The 17798-nt window shown below is 40.2% G+C and overlaps 1 protein-coding gene across 6 annotated transcripts in view; it reads left to right on the plus strand.

The window, feature by feature from the left end:
- Positions 1-1488: 1488 nt before the first annotated feature.
- Positions 1489-17798, plus strand: part of gtf2a1l (general transcription factor IIA, 1-like) — a 75676-nt gene continuing 59366 nt past the window's right edge. The window contains exons 1-8 of one of the 6 annotated variants that reach the window (XM_079473854.1): positions 1489-1609; positions 1769-1840; positions 1923-2024; positions 4842-4962; positions 5102-5148; positions 5230-5320; positions 6137-6576; positions 15299-15484. In XM_079473854.1, coding sequence (XP_079329980.1) covers positions 1817-1840; positions 1923-2024; positions 4842-4962; positions 5102-5148; positions 5230-5320; positions 6137-6576; positions 15299-15484 — 1011 coding nt within the window. In that variant the 5' untranslated portion in view covers positions 1489-1609; positions 1769-1816. Of the gene's footprint in view, positions 1841-1922; positions 2025-4841; positions 4963-5101; positions 5149-5229; positions 5321-6136; positions 6577-15298; positions 15485-17798 lie in introns of all 6 variants that reach the window. The other 5 variants (XM_079473857.1, XM_079473853.1, XM_079473856.1 and 2 more) reach the window with 5 other exon arrangements.

Below are 17798 nucleotides of genomic sequence, written 5' to 3' on the forward strand. Positions count from 1 at the left end.
TGTTTTGCTGTCTTTCCGCCTCGTGGAATTTGCTTGGCACACACATTGCAGATTGCTAATGTATTGTCTTTGCACACACCTTGTACAATTGCCAGACCAGTGAAGCCATTTTTAGCAGCGGGTAAAAAATTGTCTCACGAGTTTTGCGTCATCTGATCGGCTTTTCTGTATCGGCCTTTATAGAGACCGCCGATCAAACATCCCAAAGCAATTATCGGTCGATTATGATCGGCGACCGATCAATCGGAGCACCCTTAGTGATGAGTCAGTGTAGATATTTGAATGGCAGTGTGTTCCTTGTGAAAACAAGAGATTTTCCTGCCCGAAAATTGTGCCAAATGCAGAGAATTGTGTGTAGTGTGTTTTAGTGTGTTTTAGAACTGCAATGTGAGTGTAAAGCAGGAATTGTGCTTGTAGTTTAGCAGAATTGGTTCAGGGGGTTGGTGAATGAGTTACTTGTTGTGGTCATTGTGTCTCAAGTACCAATATTTGTGTGTAAACAATAGAGAAAAACTGTAAAAGATTGGCTCATCGGTGTGCTCACAGTCAGTGCTTTGGAATAGCAAGGAAGTGACATCATGATATACTTCTGTGTCTGATGTATACAAGTGGTTTTAGTGTTTTGCAAATAGTGTGAAGCTGACAATGTGCTTACAGTTGTGCAAATCTAGCCTTGTGTTTTGCTCCTTGAGTGTACGGTTTTCCGAATTGTGGGAAAAGTTAAATTTTAGTGTGTAAGCAATTGTAAAAAACTGTAGAGTACATTGAAGGCTGTATACTGCACAATTCTGTAAACAAATTGTTTTGCCCTGAACATTGTGCTTTCCATTTGTGAACAGTACTGACTGCTCAATAGATTTTCAATGGTTGCAGGTTCATATCAACAAAGAACAATAATTACACTAGGACAAGTTTATGAGATGCAGGGTACAGTACTGTAAAAATAGGGGTAGAAGGAGGAAGAAACCCCAAAAAGTGCAAAGAGAAAAGCAGAGTAGTAATTTCTGATCAATTTTGAGCTACGGTGATAGAACATGTTTTCATTCATCAAAAGACAAATGATGGAAAAATATAAACTTTGTTTTGATATAAAAATGTACTTCACTCCGAGAACTATGTTTTGAACAATGTATTTTCTATTTATTGGTGTATTGTTTACTGACTGCTTGATAGTGTATATCATTTTGATCACTTTGTTTATGATTTGAGAGCAGTGTTTGATTTTGAACACAGGCAAAACAGTTTTGAGTCGAAAGTTTCATTTTGCAAGAGGAGTCAGAGGTTTTGTAAATAGTGCTTGAAGATGAGGTTTTGTGTTCAATGTTTTCAGAAATCGTTTTTTAGCAATTGAGAAAAACTGTAATTTGACAAGTGTGCGAGAGTGCAACTTGTTGTCATAGCAACGTGGTACTTCCGGTATCTTTTTCTGCCTGTATGTCCTACGAAGGAAGTCTAAGTTGAAAATCCGCCTCCTACCGCACACCCTTTAGAGGATGAGCCCTCTGGAGGACACAAGGACGCATCCTAACCAGACGACACACTTCTCAAACCGCAGGTGGACGGCCAGCTCATTAGTGTTTGTTGGGAAGCGTCTACTAATGACTAAAATGTAAATGGATGTTTTATTTTCCACATAAACCGTTTTGATATACCAACCAAATAGTGAACATTGATTTAACATTCAAATCTGATTGACGACCGATACTGACATTTATAACCAAAAACCGACATTGAATGAATTTCGTTTTGCACGATGTTTTATCACAAGCGGAGGGATTTTTCAGACGCTCCCTAACCGAACGCCGACAGCTTGAACATGCTCTCGAACGCAAACACACTGGTGAGCAAAAGTGCTGAAAACACACCGATTGTGTGTCTGTAATCGATTTATAACACAGTGTTTGTGTCATTGTAATTGTCAGCCGAAGCTCTATCTCTCCGTCATTGAGGATGTGATAGAGAGCGTCAGAGAAATGTTTCATGATGAAGGAGTCGACGAGCGGGTCCTCGACAACCTCAGACAGGTACACACACACACACACACACACACACACACACACAAACAAACACACACTGCAGTCGTTGTGTTGTTGTGTATGTGTTTGGTGATGTTTGTGTTACTGTTCTAAGTGCAACTCTTTATAGAACTGTTATCAACAATTTCCTCAGAGTTTGACTGTTTCTCTATTGCCGGAGATTTTAACATTCAAATAGATAATGCAGAAAACAATATGGCAAAAGAAATCAAAACTGTTTTAAAAACATTTGACCTGACTCAGCATGTACATGGACCCACACACAATCGTGGACACACTCTAGATTTACTTATCAGTAAGGGTCTAAACATTTCATCTATTAGCACTATCTGATCATTTCTGTATTTTCTTTGATATATTGATCTCTCCTGCCATTGAAGTTTGATCTGTGTCTGTCAGGAAGAGATGCTTAAATGAGAACACTGGTGTACTATTTATGAAGGCCATATCTTTAACACCAAGCATATCTGCTGACTCTGTTGATTCTCTCCTTGATTCTTTTAACTCGAAGGTTAAAAGTGTAATTGGTGATATTGCTCCTGTGAAAGTCAGGAAGAGTGGCAGACAAAAAGCACCTTGGAGAAACTCAACAGCGGTGCAAAATATGAAAAGACAATGCAGAAAAGCAGAGCGCTTGTGGCGGAAGACAAAACTTGTAGTCCATTATAACATCTACAAAGACACCATCCATGCTTTCAATATGGAACTAGGCAAAGCTAGACAGACTTTCTTCTCAAATATTATAAACAGCAACTTAAACAACACCCGGAATCTTTTTCGCTAGTGTAGACAGACTGACAAACCCCCCAAGCCAGATTCCCAGTGAAATGCTCTCAGACAGCAAGTGCAGTGAGTTTTCTTCTTTCTTCTCTGATAAAATCAATAATATTAGAAAGGTGATCAGCACATCCTTGAGTAGCGCTGGGGTCAGACAGATCACACCACAACCTGAGAAAGTAGTTACAATGTCTGATTTTGAAGAAATTGATGGCAAAAATTTGGAAGAAACCGTTCAACACCTTAAAACATCAACCTGCCCTTGACGCACTTCCCACATCTTTTTTCAAAAGTGTGTTAAACTGTTTAGAAGCAGATCTCCTAGATGTGGTAAATGCCTCACTTCTCTCTGGAAGTTTCCCAAACTCCCTGAAAACTGCTGTTGTCAAACCCCTCCTGAAAAAGAGCAATCTGGATAAGACCATATTAAACAACTATAGATTGATCTCAAATCTTCCCTTCATAGGTAAGATCATTGAAAAAGTCTTCAACCAGCTGAAGAAATTCTTAAGCTCCAACGGATACTTTGATAATTTTCAATCTGGGTTCCGCCCGCATCACAGCACAGAGACAGCGCTCATTAAGATAGTAAACGACATTCGCTTAAGTACTGATTCAGGCAAATTATCCGTGCTGGTCCTACTCGACCTCAGTGCTGCATTTGACACGGTCGATCACAACATACTTATAGACAGGCTGGAAAACTGGGTGGGGCTTTCTGGGATAGTCCTAAAATGGTTCAGGTCATACCTAGAAGCGAGAGGTTATTATGTGAGTATAGGTGACCATAAGTCTGAGTGGACATCCAAGACATGCGGAGTCCCTCAAGGCTCAATTCTTGCGCCGCTCCTATTCAACCTGTACATGCTCCCAATGAGCCAAATAATGAGAAATAACCAAATTGCTTACCACAGCTATGCAGACGACACACAGATATACTTAGCCCTATCGCCTAAAGATTACAGCCCCATTGACTCCCTGCTCAAATGCATTGATGAAATAAATAGTTGGATGTGCCAAAACTTTCTTCAGTTAAACAAAGACAAGACTGAAGTCATTGCGTTTGGAAATAAAGATGAAGTTGTCAAGATGAACGCGTACCTTCACTCTAAAGGTCAAACAACAAAAAATCAAGTCAGGAATCTCGGTGTGTCTCTAGAGTCAGACCTTAGCTTCAGTAGTCATGTCAAAGCAATAACTAAATCAGCATACTATCATCTGAAAAATATTGCAAGAATTAGATGCTTTGTTTCCAGTCAAGACTTAGAGAAACTAGTGCATGCTTTCATCACCAGCAGGGTGGATTATTGTAATGGACTCCCCAAAAACACCATAAGACAGATGCAGCTCATACAGAACGCAGCGTTAAGGATTCTGAGCAGAACCAGAAAATATGATCATATCACACCAGTCCTCAGGTCTTTACACTGAGTACCAGTTACATATAGGATAGATTTTAAAGTTTTATTACTGGTATATAAATCGTTCAATGGCCTAGGACCTCAATACATTGCAGATATGCTCATTGAATACAGACCCAAAAGAACACTCAGGTCATTAGGATCGCATCAGCTAGAAATACCAAGGGTTCTCTCCAAGCAAGGAGAGTCTGCATTTAGCTATTATGCGAGCCGCAGCTGGAAGCAGCTTCCAGAAGAGATCAGATGTGCTCCCACAGTAGTCACATTCAAATCCAGACTCAAAACACATCTGTTTAACTTTGCATTTGATTAATGTGCCACTGTGCCTCCGACTGTTTGTACTTTATTTTATTTATTATCTATTCTAAACTATATTTTATTTTATTTTTATTCTTAACTGGTTAATTTTTATTTTTCTTATTTCTTCTAAACTATGTTATTTTATTTTTTATTCTTAACTGGTTACTTTTATTTTTCTTATTTCTTAACTGTTTTATCAAATGGATATTTTTAATTTCTTCTATGTAAAGCACTTTGAATTGCCATTGTGTATGAAATGTGCTATACAAATAAACTTGCCTTGCCTTGCCTTGTTACTGTGCTTAAGCTCTGGGAGTCAAAGGTCGTTCAGTCTAAAGCTGTGGAGGGTTTCATCAAAGACAACAATCCAGCCAACTTTGTTCTGCAGTTGCCGTCAAACTACACTCAGACCCTCAATAAACCCACCGGTCAGTTCATCATCTGTGTGTTTCTGTCTCACAGCAGATGCATTTACTCCCACAAAACTTAACTCTTTGTTTCACATTGTGGAATTTTCGTGTTTCTTATGACTGACATATAACTAGAAAACTGCTTTTTTCATCTCAGTTGTGATTCCTGCGGCTCAAAATGTGCAGAATTTCACTTCTAAAGCAGTAAGTTCACATCACATCTTGGCTCTCGCTGTGTTTCTGCAATCAAAATGACTAACATGTCTGTTATCTGTCGACTTTCAGAACAACTGTTCACTTGCCACATTCTCTCTTCCGCCTGGAATAACTTATCCTGTTCAGATCCCCGCTGGTGTCACTCTACAGACGGCCTCAGGTGAGAAGCCAAAAATGTCTTTCTACTTTACAACACTGGACGGAGATGTGATGCTGAACGTGCCATTATTCTTTATTACACATTCAGAGGCCGTATACTGTATATGCACACGGAGCATTGATGTATTTCATTAAAATCTTGGCCAGCTTTGTTACATCCGTCACATATAGCGTCCATAGCAAAAAAATTATCTCGGTTGCTTGAAGATGAACCTAAGATTACGATCAACAATGTGACACAAACTAACACTGCGTGTACATGGTACACGGACAACAAAAAAGGGAGAAACTCTTCAGGCTATCTGTTTCAAACTACAGTCACAAATATGAAAGAAGCAAAGTACACGTACTCGAGACCTGATCACAGAGGCACATAGCAATGCTCAGCCGTCGTGCTGTTTTCTTACTGAACACGTTGTTATGGCCTGGTGACAAATGACCTCAGAACGACGAGAGCAGAAGTGGTTTAGCTGGCTGAGCTTTTAGCGGAAGTCTATCATCGCCCCGATGCATTAACCCCATTCATTGTCGTTGCATTTCACAGTCCAAATTGTGCTACTGGTGTTTGAAAATGTTTGTGACAATACTGTAGGTACATATGTGAAATCAGTTTTTTGAAAAATCATGCATGTAGAAGAAGAAAAGAAATCTGCTCCACATGGCTTTTTAACTGCAACATAATGACACCACGACACATAGTGCATAGCTTGTAAAAGACAAACTAAACTCTTCCGTTCTCTGTAAAGCCTGCCCGAATTTCTTGATATACTGTAAATGAGCTGAAATAATAGCGTTTCTGTTTTTGTTCTGATTCAAGGACATTTCTACAAGGTAAATGTTCCTGTGATGGTGACACGAGGAGCTCAGCACGTCTTGACCCGGCCGGCTCAGAACTCCAACCCGGCTCCTGTGGCTCCCGGTATTCTCGCTCAGCTGTCTAACGCTCGTCAATCAGCAGCATCTGATGGTCCTCAGTCGCACCCGCTGGCCGATTCCATCCCTCTACCTTCAGAACGGAGTGCTGAGAAAGCCTTGCCATCACCATCAGGGAGTCCCGGCGAGTTCACTCTGGACGGCATCGACTTCAGCCCGCAGCCCTTAGATATGAGCACATCTTCACCTTTTACTCCACAGCCGCAGGGTGTACACTCGCAGATCCCTGCCGCTTGTGTTCAAGATCCCATAGAATCGCCTTTCAAAGGACTCCAGAGTCTTGAGTCCACTGATCCTCCAGACGTACCGACTAAAGACAGCAAGGTAAACTGAGAGACACTTTGTAGGGTTTCAGAATGAGTTGAGGACATCTCCATGCATCGTGTAGAAATCATTTACATCGAAATTTGGGAAATCCAGGCTGTAGTGTTTCAAATTCCTCCTAGACAGCTCTTTTAAACTTTTTCTTTCTTTTGGGAATTTAACTAGCGGAAAGATAAACCTAACATATAATGGTCATTTTTAAAGGCGCTGTGTGTAAGAATTATGTGTGTAAGAATTATCGTTCATATAGACATTCTCACATCCCCTACACGTTGGGCCTCCCAAACACCTAAAAAGCCATAAATGCAAAACTTGATTGCTGTTGATTTAACTCACAGTGTCTATGTGCTGTGATGCGACAAACCCATTAGAACAAGCCGTATCGCGTCCAAATCTTAGTGAAGAAAGCATTGGTTACTTCCCTTGGCTTGTTAGATTTTGTCGGGGAATCTCTTCCCAACCCGGTGAGCTTGTTTGATCAGGCGTTCCTCATCGCTTTAGTTCTATCCAGACCAATCCAGCTCTATTCAAGTGTTGAAAAAACGTTTTGTCCCCCACCACAGTTCACTCGTGATGCGATTCACGATACTGATCTGACGATACAAATAATTTTAGAAGTCTAAAATCTTAAGATATTTGGAAGAATGCTTCTCAACAGTTCTTGGCCACTATTGACTACCCAAGTAGGTAAACATACAATAGTAGTGCCACAAACTGTTCGCTGTCCTACAGATTAACATGTGATGCAAAACCAAGCTGGTGCGTAGGTGATGAATATCCTTTGTCTGAACTTTCTCATCTTCTCAGTGAGCGTGGTTCATGGTTGCTTATAATGCCAGTGCTCAGAAAATGTTAACCGTCACATCAGACGTGAAATCTGTATTGGAACACACATATGAATGTCTCTGGGCTAAGCCCTGGATTTCGAGCATTTCTGTTTCAGATTTGTGTTGTGCCCTTGAAATTATTCATTCATTATTCATTTGTTTCTAAAGCGCATTACAACAGATAGAGTATATATAGGTACCATGAAACACTTAAAAAACAAAACAACATAGAATTATGAAGAGAGTATAAGACTGCAGACCATAATGAAACTGTTGAAACACTGTTATTTGCTAATTCAATTTGTTCCATCTGCAAATTTGCTTGCAGTATAGATGTTTATTGGAGTACTGTTAGAAATCTCTTGTATGATGAGTCGGTTGCACACAAACATGTCAAAGATGGTCAGCACGGGCTGGATTGCCTGAGACCCTTTCACTTAAAGCTCTTGAAACCATAAATGCAGTGGTTTGCCAAAGTATTCATGCCCATTGATTGTTTTTCACATTTTATGATGTTGGTGCTTAGTGGTAAACTACTTTCAAATATGTTTTTACATTAATCTTTCCTTCATACACCATAATGAGAAAACAAACAGATGTGTGATAACTTGGAAAATGTACTAAAACACGTTTCATTTACACGGCTCGTGTTGCATAATTAGATGTGGATGTGAAAATGCATTTTAAGCTGGCCACGCCCCCTCCCCGATACAGTGTCATCGTTTGAAGGTGGAGCCAGCATCGCTCTTTGCAGTTTATGTCAGAGCTGATAAACGCATTGCATCATATGCACAAGAATTGGAGCACAAAGACAAAATTAAAGTGTTTCATTAGATTATTAGGTGTTTGTAGATGATAGAACTAGTCGCTTCATTGTTAGAACATCTTGCAGAGAATCCTCGGCCTAATTACATCCTTTCTACACCAGATGTGACAATAGACAATAGAACTCATTAGAATCCATTATCATTTTACATTTTGTCCAGACAGGACGTGGTGCGACAATCCCAATAGAACAAGCTGTGTGCTGCGTCTGGTGTAGACACGGTGTTAGGTGGCAAGCTCGCTATTCTGAACGTCCCGAATGTTCAGCCTTTTAATGTTAATGGATTTAGGAAAAATAACATTTGAAAGTCACTGTAGCAAAATGATCAATCCTAAACGCATATAAAAAATTTATTTTGCAACTTTAAAAGCGTTGAAATATCTATTTAAATTGCATATTAAAACTGGTGTAGGAACTAACAAATGTAAATTATATGAAATAAATCATATGTCCATATTTGGACACTTTTCCGGTCCTTTTCCGGCGAAACAACTTAGTGAACTCACAAGGCGTCCCTGGCCATATCCTTGGCTATATGCAATAAATTGGATCTGTTTACCAAAGTCCCTGGCCATATCCTTGGCCATATGCAATAAATTGGATCTGTTTACCAAAGTCCCTGGCCATATCCTTGGCCATATGCAATAAATTGGATCTGTTTAGCAAAATGTGTGTGGGGTACGTGCAGGTGTTCTATGTAAAAGTATTCAATGCTGTATCTCATCTTCTTTTAGGCCTCGGGCCTCTAGGCCTCACAGACATCACTGGATTTTATATTGCTGTAAAATGTTGAAAAGTATTCTTAAACATGCTTGTTGTGGAATTTTCTTATTCCTTAATCAAAGTGAGTCAATTTTGAAAAACGCAATATACAGAGACATCAGGTACTTTGCAAAGTATTTTATTGTCGTTTAATCTGCATCATGAGCAATGAGCATGGTGCAGAGCAAAGGCACTCTTTCCTTCTGCACCCAGAGTTTATATATTAAAACGTGAAAACCCCCTCCCTTTGCCCCCTAGCCAGAATCCCGAGCTGGTTTCCGAGAAGTGATGCCCGTTATTCCAAACAGAACATCTTGGCCTCTGCTCGAGGGCAAAGGCAGAGTGGTATGACGCGTATAGAGAAAAACATGATAACATAGAGAAGAAAACATAGATAGAAACTTCATAAACATATAGATAGACACATCAAGAAGCTAGACTAGAAAATTTCCATTACATTCCCCCCTTTTATCATATATGATAACCAAAATCTTTATACTTTGACCATGTAAGATGAGCAACGCCCTTTCTCTTACAGGTTTCATTCTTCTATCTAAACAGTTCTTAAAATCCCACTAGAATTGGTAACACCACCTGCTTCAGCCTTCATCACTTTCCATATTTAGGCTGTTCAGTCATATCATCCAGCTTCCTGAATGTAGAAACAACAACTGACCCTGAGCTTTTTACACACACACTGCTTTTATCTGCGGTGAACACATCTAAAACTAACCTACCCTGCAATCCTAATCCCCTACTTCCAAACTGTTCAATTCTGTACTTTTCTTACCACCTGGTTCTCTGCACTCTGTCTTTTCTTCTGCCTTGTTGGTGCTGTTTGCAACTGTCAACCGGGTTGTGACTTTGCAGGGTGACCCTTCAGCCTTTTCCGGTCCTCTAATCTCAGAGGACTGACTTTCCATGCCTGCTCGAGTCGCATACACCACCAACAACTGTCATTCACTCCAACCTCTTTCTTTTCTATCAGTGACAATGCACATGCCTTATTGCCTTTGCATTGGTATACTGCCATTCTCGTATCTACCTTCTAGCTCTGCTTCTCCTGCCTCCTTTTCTGCCTGCTCTGCGGCCTGAAAATTCCTTGGCTGAAATTATCTGAACCTTCTGACCTGTGTCCTTTATCTCCTCAATCTCATACACCAATACTGACCTGCTTAAACCTTCATCACTTGCTTAAACCTTCATCACTTGCTTATTCCCACTCTTATTGGGAAGTTCCTCCCGTTACCTCATATTTAAAACACTTTCTTTTGCCTTTTTATTTGGCCGTCCCAGGGGACATAATGGCCCACATTTTCAAATTTTGTTGCCTTATCCAGAACATAAACTTAGGTACACGTACCTCTACACAAATACATATTTGTTCCCCAGTACCTAACAGAATTAGGGTAACACTGTCCCTCCCCATACCATTTTATTAAACTTGGAATATAGTGTTGCACAAAAACAAAATTCTATAATCTCTAATTTATAATTCTCGAACTGTGGATTCCCTTTGTGAGCACCAGCAGTGTCGCTCCTCCTGTCGCTTGCACGACCATTGCGAAGAGCCATTGTGGATGCCATTTTGATGGCCTACAGGTTGGAGTTGCCACTCCTTGGACACCTTTTTGCAGTGGGAGGCATGTCTTTCCTACGACTTCCTGGAAGCTGTGTAATGATTTGTCAGCTCCATTTGCTCCTGCTCTTTTGACCTGCACAAACATTTTGAGAGCAAAAAACACAAAAACACATTGCTTGTAACATCCCCTCTTTTGACACGTGGTCTAGACCATGTGTCAAAATTGCAAAAGCAGGGAAAAAATGTTTTGGCAAACAGGTGAGGCCATTTGGGCCCCCCCAAACATTGTCTGTGTATTTACATGAGCACTCCTTCCAGAGTGCACGCTCAGCTGGTTCTGCAAAATGTTTGCATCTCTGCAAGAGAAAGAGTTTTGTTAGTGATTTCTGGAGAAAATCTGTCTGTCTCTGATGTTGCTTGCTTTGCTGCAAGGTCAGCTCGTCGGCTTCCTGCAAAAAATAGTTTCAGATACAAAAGTGTGTGTGGCATAGTCACACACAACAATGGCTGATGGGATAAGAATGGCAGAAAGCATATCAGCAACCTGTGTGTAAGAATGTTTTTACCATCAGCTTTCAAAAAGTTCCTGTGTTTCCAAAGTGTGCCAAAATCATGAGTTACACCAAATGCATATCTACTATCTGTGTGAATGTATGCATTTTTATTCTTTGCTAATTTGCATGCGTGTGTGAGTGCAATGAGCTCTGCTGTCTGAGCAGAGAAATGGTCCCTAAAAATGATATCAATTGCTTCTTTGCTTTTGGACTTGCGATGTCTGTAATTGCAGACACGCTTTGCGGACAGCTGTCTGCCGCGGTCAGTAATTTCGTGACCCAAAAACGAACAAATTGTTTTGCCAGCTGGACTTTGGAGATATTCACTTTGTGTCCTTCGTGTGCCAAATGAGTGAGCAGTCGTACCGTGTTCTTCACATTGCGCTTTGGTGGGTGCACATAAAAGAATGTCATCCACATACTGAAGCAATGCCACCCCCTTCGGGAGATGGAATGGCTCCAGTGATTGTCGCAGTGCCTCGTTGTAAATGGTCGGTGATTCGCAGTACCCTTGGCATAGACGTGTGAATGTATATGGCCTGCCATCAAATAAAAAGGCGAACCAGTATTGTGAGTCTGGGTTTACCGGCACACTGAAAAACGCGTTTGACAAATCAATCACCGTATACCATTTCGTCTCAGGCGGAATTTGGCTGAGAATGGTATACGGGTTGGGTACGTTTGGTGCTCGTGGCTGTACTGCGGCATTAACTGCTTGCAAATCTTGTACGAACCGCCATTCAACGGGTGCTCCCTTTTCTCTGATCTTTTTAACTGGAAACAAAGGTGTGCGCACAGGTGAATTTGGGCATGGCACAACTATGCCTTTTTTGAGAAACTCGTTGAATATTGGCCTTATGCCATTGAGGTCTTCTGATTTGAGGCTTCTGTTTTGAGGGGGTATTGCTGTTTGCGTGGACGAAAATTACCCTTGGGCTTTATCACACAACAGGTTCACAGTTCCTAATCAACCAAACAAAATATTTTCCTGTTACCCAAAGTCGTACGGGCACCTTTACCAAAATTTCTGGTATGTCAATACTCATCATTAATCTTTTTTGTGTGTGAAAACACTTCAAGTCCCCTTGTTGCTGACAGACAGGCATGATTCTCACGATGGGCGTGCAACAAATTTGAATATTGCACGTCATCCCTTTTAACCCATTCTATGGCGTGCGCATATTTGTCAGCAAAACACCCACAGCTCCCCACACCATTGTAATCAACGTCATGAGGCTCTGTGAGGCAATACTTTCTACATCATACTTACATAATTCAATATTACATCGTACAGCTGTACGAGCGCTGCACTCGGGTCGTGTTGATATCATGCTCAATCTGTCATCATACACTTTATGACTCTGCCCAGCCAATGAATCGGGCAGCAGTCAGACATGAGAAACCTGTGTTGAAATTTGACACTCCCCAACTCACATTGCACCCTTTTGACATAAATTATTTTACATTAGAGCCACTAGCATTTAGGGAAAACACAGCTAGTTTAGACTCTGGCAAATTTAAACACTTCTTGTGAATCACAGTAGGCTATTTGTTGCCCCTGAATCTATCAAAAATTCAAGCGGTTTGTTGCACACAAGCATTGTGCATTTTAGCAAAGTTCAGAAAGCGGTTTCATTCATCATGGAATGTGAGCTAAGCAGATCTTCATTGCATACAGTAGGAAAAAGCATTTCTTCATTGCATATGCTAAGGGAAATCATACTCACCACCCTCGGAATGATGCCTCACCTCCTCACTTCCATCTACCTTTTCTCTTGACCTCCGCGATCTCCGAGGCTCAGGACAATCTTTGTGCCAGTGCCCCGTTCTTCCACAATTGAAACACTTCTCTCCATACATGCCAGAGGGTTTAAACCCTCCTCTTTTTCTTCCATGTCCACGCCACTGACCTCCTCTCCTCCCGTTTCCCCTTCCTCCATGCTCTACTCCGATATTCATTAGAGCCATGTGGAGTTCTTTATCTTGGGTGTTTTTCTTCTGAAACTGTTTCTTGTCTGTTTGTTTTTCGGCGTGCACAGCGTGACGGATGATCTCGCTCATTCTCGCGCGATCTGGCTCGATGCATGATTTTTCCACTTCTCGTGTCAGCTCTCCCCTTAGGTTTCGCAGAAAAGTGGATCTGAGATGTCCTTCGAACGGACCAATGTCCGGTCCGTCTGAATCAAGTTGAAGTCCAGAATGTTCTTTAAATACTTCCTCCAGTCTAGCCAAGAAATCCTCCACTCTTTCATCAGTCTTTTGCACACAAGCAGCGATCTTATCCAGATTCAGAGCTTTGGGAAAAGTAGATTTTAGTCCTGCTTTGGGGTTACCACGGGCTGTGGCATGTGCGGCATTGGTGCTGGTGGGGGCACTGGCGCTGCCTCGATCGGGTTCAGATGTCGGTGAGGAGGGACACAATCATCCTCCGGTTGGTGTTTGTACTCAGTCATAGATGGGGGTAAAGAAGACAGAGGGGTTAAATCATTATATTCAAGCAAAACAGGGTACAATGGAGCATGCGGCGGTGGGGGTGTATGACACGGCGGTGGAAGTTCTTCCAAAGCCTTTTCTTTAAAAACATGGTCACGTCTATTTGCTTCCTTCTCCCATAATTCTAAACATTTACACGCTTCGTCATATTTTTCTCTTTCTTTTTTGGACATTTTAAATATGTCTTTTTTCCCCATGTGTTCTCTTATTTTCTCTAATTTTGTGGTACTAAATGTACCGTTTTCTGGAAAGTTAGCTTTTTCTATTAAATAGGGTACGCCTTGTAAACTTCCCGTTCCCCACCTTTTCCTCATTTCTCTGTATGTTGGTTTATCCATATTCATATGGGATCTTCCTTGTCCCATTTTTCACGATTCAGAGTAGTCCCCCTCTACAGACTGTTTAGAAATGTTCTTTCTATTTCAGAGTAGTCCCTGCTCTACAGACTTTTTAGAATTCTATTTTATTTCAGAGTAATCCCTGCTCTACAGACTGTTTAGAAATCTATTATTTCAGAGTAGTCCCTGCTCTACAGACTTTTTAGAATTCTATTTTATTTCAGAGTAATCCCTGCTCTACAGACTGTTTAGAAATCTATTAATTCAGAGTAGTCCCTGCTCTACAGACTGTTTAGAAATCTATTAATTCAGAGTAGTCCCTGCTCTACAGATTTTTTAGAAATTTACTATTTCAGAGTAGTCCCCGCTCTACAGACTTTTTAGAAATCTACTATTTCAGAGCAGTCCCTGCTCTACAGACTTTTTAGAAATCTATCTGACTCACCACTTTTCCTTTTTGTGCCTTGCACTAAGTTCTTTTGGGATCACGTCAGCTTGGGGTCCGGAGTAGAGTTCTCTCGTCCCTGTATGGGGTTAGAGCTGGATTTGCTATGTCCAGGATGATCAGTCAACTCTAGTCCGTTCTCCGTCAGCCTTGTGATCCCATCCTCGTCGCCAAATTGTTGTGGATATAAGTATTTTTATGTAAATAATCATTACAGGTATACTGATTGTAACATTAAGTCATTAAATCATCGTAGTCATTTGCTCACAATCATCCTGAATTAAATGTGGTTTCTGATTAATACTGATTATATCACTAATAACTAATAACTAATACTTCTATTGTTCCTATGAATACTTCTTAATGCTTTATGATGATAAAAAGTGAAACGTATGCATGCATAAATGAAAAAGAGTACGACAATCCCAATAGAACAAGCTGTGTGCTGCGTCTGGTGTAGACACGGTGTTAGGTGGCAAGTTCGCTATTCTGAACGTTCAGCCTTTTAATGTTAATGGCTTTAGGAAAAATAACATTTGAAAGTCACTGTAGCAAAATGATCAATCCTAAACGCATATAAAAAATGTATTTTGCAACTTTAAAAGCGTTGAAATATCTATTTAAATTGCATATTAAAACTGGTGTAGGAACTAACAAATGTAAATTATATGATACATTTTTCATGTTTTTTTGCACCTAATGTTGCACACATTAAATTTTTATTTAAAGACAAATGCATTGACATTTTACATGCTGCATTACCATTGTGCAAATTGCATTTCAAACTGAATATTGCTACCAATATGCTTCAATAGTAGTGAAATTATACAGATCTCTTGATTATCAAAAATGACCCAAAAACCCCCTCAAAATATGATTTTGATTATTTTGGCAGCTTAAGACACAGCCTCAGACAGATCTCAACTTCAATGAACTGGTGGACATCACACAGTTGGATGGATTCGCTGACAGCAGCTCAGACACTGAAGAAGATGAAGATGATGATGATCTGGAACTTGGAGAGAATGAGCTCCTTGGATTGATCGATGCCAATGAAGAAGAAGAGGAGGAGGTGGAAGAGGTAAATGAAGAATATAGATACACGTGATTTATGTGATAAAACCTTCTGTTTGTCACAACATTTAAAAATGCAAGTTTGAGTGCTTCATTTCACCATTTCCACCAAGCTGCACATTATCAAAAAACAAAACCACTTGTTCACAATGGCTGCATTTAGTGTCATAACCTGGTTAACCTGGTTTTAAAAGTGGTGGGGATAATTTAAAGAATAACCCCACCCTCCAGGATCAGTTAAAGATTAGATTAGATTCAACTTTTAAACCAATGAAACGCAATATTTAATTAAAGAACATTTTATATATAAACTCATATGAAGTCACATGCCCCTCAGGTCTGTCCGTTGGCTCTACTGTGATGTTCAACTCATGAGGTTTCCAAACTCTGGGTCACGCAGTTGACTGTGGGGCATTACAGTGCGGTGAAACATGCACGCGTCTTCCACAAATAACAAATAATACTTTTTTACAACTTTAAGAATAAGGAATTATTTGTGGCCAAAAAAACTAAGTTACATATGAAACATTTTGATGAGTTTTAAGGTGTAAAAAGCGCTGGCCCTTTGAGACTATACAACAGGAATAAAGTATTTTAGGAGCATAATGTTTATATTAAGAATACGACATGCAGTGTTGTGGAAAATTGATCTTGTAGTTTCAAAAAATTGCTCAAACAAAGAAGGTCCAGGTGTCAAAGAGTAAACTTTATTTGCGCATGCCAAACAAAGTGAGATCTTCCCAAAGCATCTGAAAATACAGTGTTTTCAAGCCCATATTTATAGTGAAAACTGGTGCAGGGGGTTTGTCTGTTACACCAATCAGGTAAATTCCCGTTATCTCTTATTTTTAATAACCAATAAACCTGCTTCTGCCACCAATAGATCCCCGCAGGTGTTCTATGTAAAAGTATTCAATGCTGTATCTCATCTTCTTTTAGGCCTCGGGCCTCTAGGCCTCACAGACATCACTGGATTTTATATTGCTGTAAAATGTTAAAAATACTTATATAGCATGTTTAAGAATACTTTTCATGTAAATAATCATTACAGGTATACTGATTGTAACATTAAGTCATTAAATCATCTTAGTCATTTGCTCACAATCATCCTGAATTAAATGTGGTTTCTGATTAATACTGATTATATCACTAATAACTAATAACTAATACTTCTATTGTTCCTATGAATACTTCTTAATGCTTTATGATGATAAAAAGTGAAACGTAAAATGCATGCATAAATGAAAAAGAGTAGAAAAAGGAAATACTCAATATATTCCCCCCTTTGGGGCTCCTGTTAGGAGTCCCACACCTAAGCGATTAGAAATATAATTCAGAATCAAATGTCATTAACAGACCGCGTAAATACTCATTATAGTGTTATAATTATGCATAAAAATAAAAATCCATTGTATCCTCTTGGTTGTCTCGTGACACGGACAACGCCTGCTTGTAACCCACAGCCAATAAATGTGAGTGGTCTATGCATTTTCGTACAGGTGGTCACCGCTAATCGAATAGATAACCATCTGATTTATCTGAGCAGGTGACAGAACTCGTTTCGTAGCTTGAACTATGCATGCAACACAACCAACAACTATGCATGACAAAATACATGCCACCAACATCAGTATGTGGTACAGACTGGGAAACATATTGGTGAACCAGTCCCATATAGACGGATCTGAAGTCACGTCACCCTTTGCGATCATCTCAGATAGCATTGAAACATTGTGTATTCCTTGTTCAATGAGATGTCCTTCGTCGTCGTTGTCGGGTATGTATGTGCAACAAGTTTGTCCAATCATTGCGCAAACACCTCCTTGCATTGCCATGAGTTGATCCAGAACCAATCGATTTTGGAGAGCAGTGAGACGTAATCCTCTGAGTTCTTCTTGTATTCCTTCCATCATGTTTTTCATGGTGTTAACAAACGATGACGGCTCATATCTAGTGATTTCTACTTCTTCCATCAATGTTGTTACTGCAAGTTTTTCTGCAACTGTCCATAGATGCTGATTTTTAGGCACTGGGCTGTCATGTAGAAAGTTAAATAATCCCCTTCTTTGTTGATGTTGACTTCCCATTGAATGATGGGGCAGGATAATAGCCCCTCCATGTAGTTTGATCAAAGCACATAGTCCTGTCCAGTTCTTTGGTAATGACAGATATACTTGAAATCCGCAAAGCCAGTAGTATCCTTCAATGACTCCTGTCCCTTGTTCGTCAGGAATGTGAACACCTGAACATGAGGGACATTTTGCACGTCCTTTCTCCGAAGTAAGAATGTATTGGTAGGCCACAACTGGTTGTGGTGTTGC

This window comes from Barbatula barbatula, assembly GCF_947034865.1.
Source record: "Barbatula barbatula genome assembly, chromosome: 14".
NCBI classification, from domain to species: domain Eukaryota; kingdom Metazoa; phylum Chordata; class Actinopteri; order Cypriniformes; family Nemacheilidae; genus Barbatula; species Barbatula barbatula.